The sequence below is a fragment of the Sitodiplosis mosellana genome, unplaced genomic scaffold (assembly GCF_009176505.1).
Source record: "Sitodiplosis mosellana isolate CC-2019 unplaced genomic scaffold, AAFC_SMos_1.0 Smas_scaffold_4381, whole genome shotgun sequence".
Classification (NCBI taxonomy): Eukaryota; Metazoa; Arthropoda; class Insecta; order Diptera; family Cecidomyiidae; genus Sitodiplosis; species Sitodiplosis mosellana.
In genome coordinates this window covers 1-10,485 of record NW_022599623.1, presented here as the reverse complement: position 1 = coordinate 10,485, position 10,485 = coordinate 1, and the positions used below count along the sequence as shown (strand labels likewise).

General features: G+C 34.0%; 1 protein-coding gene across 1 annotated transcript; it reads right to left on the bottom strand.

Moving 5' to 3' along the window:
* Positions 1-811: 811 nt before the first annotated feature.
* On the bottom strand, positions 812-2,374 carry LOC129572190 (uncharacterized). Its single transcript, XM_055452134.1, has 2 exons — positions 2,149-2,374; positions 812-2,052 (listed from the first exon to the last, which is right to left on the bottom strand). Exons 1-2 carry the CDS (start codon positions 2,236-2,238, stop codon positions 1,438-1,440), a joined length of 705 nt encoding a protein of 234 aa, XP_055308109.1. The 5' UTR covers positions 2,239-2,374; the 3' UTR covers positions 812-1,437.
* Between the last annotated feature and the right edge of the window lie 8,111 nt (positions 2,375-10,485).

Below are 10,485 nucleotides of genomic sequence, written 5' to 3'. Positions count from 1 at the left end.
AGAGTATGTGTCACACGCACTCTGCGCCGCATACAAACGAAGCGTGCGCATGTGTGTATGTAACAGGCTCCGTACATTTCGCGCTATCCCGCTCTGTTGTATGTCGTATATATGGTATAAATTCGCTTCATTCGGCTCTATGGACTGTGTACACTATGGATACTTAGAGCGGAATGAAGCGTTTATGAAGCGCGTTGAGCGCAAGTTACAAACGGGTCGATTGTGAAAAAATGTGTTTATTCGTATTTAAACACATGCATTCGCAATGCTTCCATACAAAATATATGTAAACATTCGCAGTGGCATTCGTAAATATTCGAAAACAAACTCATCATTTGTATTTTGTACAATCGGCGGCTCCGAATATTTCAATTTTACACATTGGTTTTGGGAAAAGTAGAGAATGCGTTGAAATAACGTAACGCATAAAAATTATCAGATATTTTTCTGCGATATTTCTATCCCATATGAATAAAAATATCCCATAGTATTCTCTGGTTATAATCAAATGTTTGACGAACAGAACAATCGCTTGTTTCGTCTCTGTTGAAAAATAACACGCACTATACATTGCACACACAAAAAACGTTGCCAATGTGTTTGTATTGTACATATAAAAATACAACAAGTAAGACACTAACTTCTCATTATGTTCATTCATAATCGCTCATTTAGTGCGCGTCATTTTTCAACAGATTTTAATTGTAATGATGGCTCAGTCAATGGGAAGTCAACGATTTTTATACACGGGAGTTTATGGACGATGGCTCAACCAGGCAAAGAGAAATAAAATCAAAACAAACTTCCCATATAGTATTTTATTCTTTATTTCACCGCTGTTTGTAAATTTATTACACAATTTCTTGTTGTTTAATTTTTACGTTCAATCTTATAATAATCCGACCTCTCATTTAGTGTTAACGTCCATTTGTCTTCTATACGAGACTTTAGTGCATCCATGTTTCCAGATCTTTTAGCAAAACCATATTTAAACAACTTAAGATTCTTTAAATGTTTGCTCTTCTCCAAAAACCGAATTAAATTTTCCACATCGACGCCATATTCACATGAAAAAGTAGCTTCAACCAAATTTGGTACTCGTTCGCTGAGCAAGATAAGATCATTGTCGGATATTCCCGAAACTCCTACAAGTCCAAGTTTGCTTATATTCCGATGTGGCTTAATGAAATCAAGCCAATTCGGGAATGCACCTTGATCACAATAGAATTCTTCAAGGTCGTCGAAAGTGATGTTTTCCCCATGGAAACTGAATAGTGAAAACCCTTTGACATTTTTGAAGTGAATCTCGTCCGTATAGTCTACGTATCTGATGGGACCAAGAGTCAGACCATCTAGATTCACCAAATGTTCGCTTGCAAATTTAATATAGCTTCTGTTAGTGTTACTGAGGATAAACCCTTTGAGTTGAGGATTTTTTTAAATAAAATTCTTAAATTCGAATCGGTCAGAAATCTCCATAAATTCTAGTCTGAAAATCCTCAAATTGGGAAGGGTAATGTTGACACTATCATAGTCTTTTAGTTCAACGTATCGCAAAGTCAAACTTCGTACATTGGGAAACATTTCGTTCAGATTCAATGTTTCACTTCCCAATTTGTTATATCGACCAAAGAAGGCCAAATCCTTTACTGTGTAAAATATCCGTTGGACGTCTTCCAACGTATCCCAATTCTCGCTGCTATAGATACTTAGCTTCGTCAAATTGGAACATTTTTGATTCAAAAGAGTGATAATCTGCTTCAGTTGACTTTCTTGATCTGATTCATCATAAAACATAATTCTAAGGTCTAAAATGTGTGATCCGAAATGTTTGAGCACCAGCACAGTCTCTTCATAACGATAAACAATAATCGAACCGTCAGATACTTGCACTTCATAATCATCACCTTGTTCGATTTGAATGTATCTATTTGCGAATTTTCGTCTGAAGACATCTGCAGCTGCCAGTGAGAACTCTTCACTGATATTAGCCGCATAGACCAACCCGCGGAAATCCATTTGTTCTAAGTCTGTGAGATTTGTTTCGTTTGTCTGTAATTGAGAAGTCGAAAAATACGGTTTAATCAACTTGATTTTTTTCATTTGAATGGTTAATTAAGGTTCACTGTCTACTTTTTTACCACTTACATTAAACGATTGTATTTGCGTTGCAGAAGCACCGGCATTGATTGAACAACCGCACAGGATAACGAACACTAGAAACAAACTTGTTTCCATTTTGCTGAGGGATTTTTATTTCGCGACGCACAAATGGCAAATACTGCTTGGAACGCAACTTTGCCTTCTGTTATACTTGTTGATTATTCTGTCGTTTTGTCTTAATTCGTTGACAATTTGCTACTTCTTTCGAATAACGGTTATTGATCACGTACCATGGCTTAAATATATTTGCTTATATACATGTGTGAGCTCGTTGAGCGTTTTCTTCAATCGGTTTCTTGTTTTTTTGGCATTATCGCTTCGTGATTCTTTGAAATTGAATGTTACTCTCTGTTATCATCACAACGACATTCGTATTCATTGTACGGGTATGAGGGTATTTTTATTGATAAAAATTGTCTCGTTTTGAAATTATGATGTGTTTCGTTTTTGTTTTCTTCTAATGTTGATGAAACTTTTTTTTAAAATTCGAACGCTTCTAAGACTATCGTGTACTTTGATTAGGCAATTTTCACTTCACTGTGATTTTGGTTCGTTTTTGTTACCAATACCAGCATTGGCGTGACGCTTTGTATAGAATGTATGTTGAACGTTCACATACAGTACATGTAAAACATCGCGCTAATTTCAAACGAGACCAAGACATGCATGGTCAGAGAGAACAAAGAAAACTCTCACTTCTTCCAAAAATGAATTACGAAAATCAAAACTAAAATGTGAATTTTACAGACAGAAGAACTAAATACACCAATTTTGATCGATGGTTTTGCGATCTCATTTCATAATTTTAGTTTCAGTTTGATTAATTGCCGCACTAACGTACAAATAATTAAATTTGCTTTATCATTAGCTCGACACATTTATTTCATTTTTTCTAGTCAGTTTGCAAATCACGCTTTGGATTTTGAATTTTGTCTTCTCATGATCCTTTCAATGTTCATCTTATCGTTCTTATTTGGTTTGAGATGAAAATCATATCAACGTATTTCATCTAATTTCCATGAGCCATTGCTGAGTTATGATCTAGGGGAATTTAACTCTTACGAGTTCAGCATGTTTTCTGCCAGTTTGCTTGATTCGCGGAAGTTCGACGCGTTCGTTGTACGTACTGACGCGCACGGTCACAAGTTTTCACAAGTTTGTTTATGGTTTTGCGCGTTTTTCAAGTTTTTATTTGACAACTAAAACGCGTTTCAAACTAAAAATCGGTTGTTTACGTGTATAAAGATTTTTCACATCCTTTCCAAAAGTTCAAAGATTTATATAATTATAAAATGGACAAAGGAAATATTTTTAAAGAGCTGGAGAAAGTGTTGGAAGAAAAAGTTAATCCAGATATAAATGGAACGACTGATGTGTGCGCGTCGCGTCGTCCAGCTTCATGTTTGCACACGAACTCGCACAAGTTCGCGCATGTTGTTTTAATACGGAACTTGTCATTTGAGTGGAATCATGCAAGTTCTCTGGTGAATGTAACAATTTCGTGCGCGTTTTTATCATTTTTTTACAAGTTTTCACGTAGTTAAATCCCCCTAGGTTATGATATTGATGCCACCACCTAGGGGGAAAGAGCTATTGGTATATTTATTTTATTGACACATATTGACAAATATTCACAGGCACTTGCGCTGCGTTCCGTAGTGTTATTGTTGTTGTTTTCTTCTGTTGCTTCGTCTCGTTCGTGGCGAGCAGGAATGACAGTTGCAAAACGTACATTTTATTGACCATTTTTGCATGCATTCGCAGCTAGTTATTCAGCGCATTGACACGCATTGACGCGTATTGATCCAAACTCTGTAGAATATGCGATTATTTACAATATTTATATTTTCATTTACTCAGTTCTTCCCCCTAGGTTATAGTCAGTCAGTCATTTTTTTTCACACGGGATGTTTAATATCAGAGTCATCTATATCCGTCTATTCTCTGTTTAAACTGTTCGAATTCTATGAATTCGTTGGTTGTATGTGTAATGGAAAAATTCCGCATGGAAAAAACTTGAACTTCCGACTGGAATTCGGCAAAAATAATGGTCTATTACAAAGACGTCAAAAATATTTTTCCTTAGACCAAAGATACCAAATAAACGAAGTTCTTCAAGTGTTTCTGATTTTATTTGGATAAACAAAAATACGATTCTCAACCTGCAACAATGTCCCTATATTTTATTCGTAAAAGTAGCCCGAACATTTTTCTTTGAATCAGAATCTTTTGAAAATATGAATATATAATATATCATTTCAGTCTCTGACTCACACCTGTTAACGTGAATTCCAAATACTTGCACAACGACATTTATATTCAGAGGTTGGTTGCAGATAAATTTATTTATATAAATTTCAAATATCAAATAAATTTATCCGATATTTTTCATGCGTTGTGTTGTTCTGACGCATTCGTAGTACATAAACGAAACATCGGCTGTTGTATTGGCAGCCAGCTATTCATCGCAGGAATGAGATTTTTGTTTTGTTCATTTACCGATATTTGTGAACAAGTCTACCACTGTGTCACTACATAGTATATATAGTCCATAAGAAATGTGCAGAGACGAAAATGTTCGCCATTTAGTTTTACATTGCCAATACATTAGTTATGGAGATTTTTGTTTTGTTTATTTTCTGTTGTTTGTAAACAAATCTGCATATCTTTTTGCATTGTCTCTACACACTTCTTGTGGACATATACTATGTACAGTGACAATACATCTCGGTCCAGCCAATTTGGCAATGCTTTTTTTTCGGTGCAGGACTTTTATTTACTTTGTGCGGTGATAATTTTGCTTTCCTTATTGGTGTTGGATCAACAGTGTTGGTCTAACATTGTTGGTCGAAAAACAGTCAAAAAACCTTTAACCATCGATCTTTCTTCAGTCCTTCTACTACCTTTCCTATCTCTTTCCATATTTATGCACACCTTCTCTGACATTTTCTCTCTTGTTTCATATTTTTCACCTTTTTGCCTTCTTTAGTGGCCTTTTTGTCTTCTTCAGTCACCTTTTTTGCCTCTGAGTTTATCTTGCTTCTTAAAGCTTAGTTAAGAGCTGAAAAGGCAAGAATTTACTTGGTTTTTGTGCATACCTTAAGCCGTCAATATAACGTTTATCTTTAGTCAAAAACAAAAACACTCATTCGCAGTGTCTATGACGTTTCTATCTCTATCTCTTCTTCAATAAAACCCAAAATGATTGGTTTTATCGCCTATTTCTAATCATCCGCTTCAAAAAAAAAAAACAGCCGAGAGAATATTCCGCTATTATGTGCTATTATGCTTCTATTGCTTTGTTTTTCCATCTAATCACTCTCGTTTACCTCTCTCGAACAATTGGATTGGTACGAGCCAAATTTTATAATCAAAACCTAATGCGCTGTTATCATCTGTTGTATTTTTTGAAAGAAAGGCGACCAATCTTTATTGAGCCATAAGACAAAATGACCCCACATACATTCAAAATGGAGCGATAGCCAGGAGCGAGAAAGTCAGGCGACTTGATAGACTGCCATACATAAAGATGAACGTTTATCTCTCTTTTGCTTTTATTGTCGACGTTGTTTGCTATTGTTCGGGGTGTATTCTTTTTTCATGCGATAATTGCTATCATATGAATGAAATTCTTTGAGAGTGAAAAGAAAGCGGAGTGAAAAAAAATGCGCAGAATGACACAGTTCAAATTATTCCGATTAAAGAATCGGTTTAAATTGGTTATTTGGCTCTGTGAATTGGTACAATCAACTGAAAAAAAAAACTGTTTGATGTGATCTTCATCAATGTGAAGACATATTCCGCATTGATGATAGAGGTGACATACACGCTTTGTATTACTTTGATGCAGATAGAATGATCATGTGACTTTTACTCAAGTGGAAAAGGATCGATTATTTTTAACAGCTCAATGACAAGGCTTAAACATGTTTTTCTCTCCTTCATTTGCTTGTTTTTCGAAGATCGATCAGACAGAATTGTTTTTAATTGTCATTTTTTTATAGCATTCATGGAATTGTTTTCAATCAACACTTTTTTCTCTCAATTAATTGATTGGAAATATCAATTCAGAGAAAGTTCACCCGGGATATTTTTAGATTTATTAGCGACCCATTTCAATCCGCTTGATCCTATGGCGACATATTTCTGAAGGACGTCTACTACGGACTACTCCGGTGATTACAATCATTGTTCGGAAATTGTGACTTCTCCTTATGTCTAAGATTGAAATTGAAATAGACGAAATGTTATTGAATCTCAACAGTTAATAATTTGTTATTTGTTTAAACAACATGTTTTTGGCACACACAAAAAAACGATTATTCATGGAAACAATGATTATATTCGGTTTTCCATGATAATAATTTCACAATTTCATAGAAAATAAACAAAATCGCAATTTTTGATTTCAATATTTTGTTTTTTGTTTCTACGAAATTATGAAAGTTTGAACTGTCTGTTCCACATTTATCGTTTGAAATCCGGGAATTTTTATGTCCTTGTCCTCTTTGTTCTTCTTCTTCTTGCTTTTGTGCTCATTTAACAATATTTTCATTCAAATACATTCTTAGGCAATAGGCAATTTTAGATGTTCCTTCAGACATGATACCTAGCAAATTCTCGTTGTTCATTCCGGTCCAATTCCGACATTTAATGAAAAGTTTTGAGAAGCTATTTGGGTATTTTCCCGAAGAGAAACCCGAAATTTGCAACTTTTGACCACAAAACCTGAAAAATGAGCTTGAATTTAGCGAAGGCTCAGAATACAGTTTAAACATAGACGCTTGGAATTTGCCAAAAATATCGAAATGTTTGGTGAAAATGAAAGAAAAATTCAAATTTTGATGTTTTTGTCTTTCAGAATTGTTGCCTCATAAAATATGTTTTGAGCTAATTTCATGTTGAGTCGCAATCTCTTCCCATCCGTCGGCAGTTAATCGTTGAAGAGTTGATTTTACTTCGTTATTCTCGCATCCCGGAAGCGATGCTTTGTGTAGGCATTGACTGCCGAGACTTCTTTTTTAAGGAACAACGCGCGCATTAAGCATTTTATACATAGTCAACGATACGGTGGATCACACTTGATCCACCACAATGCAATCAATATTAAGACAAATATAGTCGGAAAAAAATACATAGAATTTAGGCTTATTTGAATGCACCACCGTTCAGTCTCTCGCTTATTCGTTGCAATCAACGTTTGATTCGGCGCTTGCAATCCAAATTTTGGATTCCAAAAGCAACGTTTCATTCACTCGTTTTGGTCAGCGCTTGCAAATCAAACACAGTGTAGAAAAACATCGTCGTTCGTTTCGCTACCTCGTTTTTTGTCGTCTTCTTTTTTAAAAAAAATGTCGTTCTTATTTTGCTTCATTAAAAATATCGATTTCTTCCTCGCAAACCAAAAATGTCGTTTCGTTTCTGAAAAAGAGCCTTCATTTCTATTCGAACGCTTGAATTCGAGAATTTGAAAAAGAAAAAACTCCAACCGACCGCTGTAGCTGTAGATGATAAAATATTTTTAAGAAACAACATCATCGGTTACTCAGTTGACCTGACGTTTAATCTATTTTTTATTAATTTAACGACGACATTGTTTCATATTTCAGCAAAAAGACAATTTATTTTCGAACAAGATGAATTAGTTAAGATGTTCTTGTTTTTCTAATTCCACGGACGCTTGATGAACATATTTGTATCGAATATGAGCGCACTCATAAATAATGATATATCAAGCATTGTGCGAAGGCGCAAGTGAAACGTTAGCCGCTGTTTGTCACCATACAAAAGGCAAAACAACTAAGAAAAGTTTATCACATTCATTTACCTCCAATCGTTCCAAACGTTGACATACATCGAAATGTAATCACTTTGACAACCGCTAACGATTCACTTGACACCGTGTCATCAGACACACAGCATTCGTCAAAAGTTTGGGTACAATGGAAAAAGTCACATATTCGGGCTCTGAACATTTATATCTAATTATATAGTAACGCTTATAAATATGAAATGGAAGGGGGAAAACACGTTGCACTGATTTTGAAGTGAAAGCCAATTCGGTGTTTGGTTTCTTAAATTGTGACCGTTTTGTGCAGTGAACAATTATGTTCACAAAATGTTGAACCACTCAAATGACCCGATCGTCAGTAATAATGAATTTTCTTCTGAATTTTAATTGAAAAAATTGTTTCGTGAAGCCAAAAATGGCGTAAAAAATTCCTCGAGATGAATAAAATGGTGGAATAAATTCGATTCCACATGTCATCGCGACAACATTTCACTACTTCCTTCGAACAAACATCGTCAAGTGAAATTCCGATTTTTTCCGCACTTGAACCAATTTACCGAAAATACGACGATTTCACAAGAATGAAAAAAAATTCAAACAATTTTTTTTTTCAGTCTAAAAATGGCCAATTCCAGTTTGAAAGAAGAAAAAAAAATCTTTTTTTCGAAATTCGCTGAAACAATGCAATTGAATCATTCAAATGTTGGCGATTGAGCGTTGTCGAATGGGTTTGCATTAGGTAACTAATTAAAAATGTAACGTCGTTGGCAAACGACTAAGTAAATCAACTGCTGCTGTACCAGTTCATTGTACGTTTAAACGATGTCTCTTTAGGCTAGACGCTCTTAGTTTAACACTTATCGAATTATTTTTGTTCCTGATCTTTGTCTTATATATAGTTTATCCATATCACATAGCAAAAAAAAACATTACTTAAATATAAAACAAAATACACTAATCCAAAACGGTGTGTCATTGACTAATCGCGAAAAGAATCCACCTCGGCGATGATTTAAATTATGATAAATGAGATATATGATTTTCGTTTCAGCGATTTCACAACAACACACACACACTGACACAAACTAAAATTTAATCAATTGTAATTTTTCGTTGTCTTTTTCTCTTAATTTATTTTCGAGCATCTGTACATGTAGGCTTAAATCAATTTCGGGATTGTATGTTTCCATTTATAAATGTCCAATTTTTTGTTTGTCGTCTTGATCGAAATATCCAATCGGATGATAATGTAATCGATACAATTAATTTTTGTTAAATTCAAGAAACGATTTTCCAAACGTTGTGTACTTCAAATTATAAGAATATTTTAACAATTTATATATCGATTTAAAACAAACAACAACCAATTTAAAAGAAACGCACTCAAAACGAGTATTTATATATACATGAGTAATGAATAAAAAACAAAAACAAATTAAATACAATTTTTGGACGTTTTTATTTCCTTGTTCTTTCTGTCTGGTGAAGATTTCAATGTTGAAGATGAAGTTAACGAAAGGTTACATCCCTTGATATTGCATACGCTTGCAAACAGAAAATCTTCGTTGGCTGTTATTTAAAGTAAAGTATTTTTCCATTGAAAAACAAATGAATCAGTTGAAGAGGTCCGGTAGGTAGAATTGAAATTCATTTTGTTTCGATTGGCTTAAGAATTTACATGACACTTCGGTTTAAAAGAAAATTTATGACTTAATCTTTGTTGGATATTGAAGAAATATTATTCAAACTAAGAAAATCAAATTCGCAAAAGAAATTTTAAATAAAAATCCAACAAAATAGTATTTTGAAAATACAATGAATGCCAATCAAAATGTTGATTTTAGAAAATATCCTTCTTTAGTTTAAAATAAAATTTTAAATTTTAATTGTAAATTTCCAAATTGCTATTCGATCTGAAATTGAATTATTTTCTCTGTCCTTCTTGAAAGAATAATTTAATATTTTTTTTATATAATAAATAATAATTTATCATGAATTGTATTGAAATTAGCCAAACATTTCACACGAACCAAATAAATCTTTTCCAACTGGCGCCATCTGTTGAACGTGTACTCCAAGTTTTGGATTATTTGGATAAAACAGTTTGGGATGAAACTTTGTGCGAAAGTGTGATAGACTGCTCAATCTAAGCTTGATGTGAGTGAAATACTCAGCTTTTAATAATAGCATTAACGGCAAAAGTGTACCAGAAAATGTTGATTATGGAGTGGTCAACTCCATTTGTTGTTGATTTGTTGCACACCAACAAATGTAGTGGAAAGAAAGGAATTTTCGACCGATCTACCGTTGCAAACTTTTGATCGGTTGATAAAGAATCTCTTGTTTCCTATACCTTTTCGATTCAAATATAGTTTTCCGGTCATAACGGAATGAAAATTCAAATAAAGTGGTCAGAAATATTTTTCATATTCGCTTGTTTACAAACTACATGCTTGTTTACTACCCGGGTAAACGCGATAGGCTTTGATGAAAGCCTACATTCGTTCGATGAGGCTTTCATGATTTTCATG

Excerpts from the sequence above, each read along its gene's own strand:
- LOC129572190 (XM_055452134.1), bottom strand. The coding sequence starts at position 2,238 with ATGGAAACAAGTTTGTTTCTAGTGTTCGTTATCCTGTGCGGTTGTTCA. Across the intron at positions 2,053-2,148 it reads CGCAAATACAATCGTTTAAT|ACAAACGAAACAAATCTCAC; the intron begins GTAAGTGGTAAA and ends TCTCAATTACAG.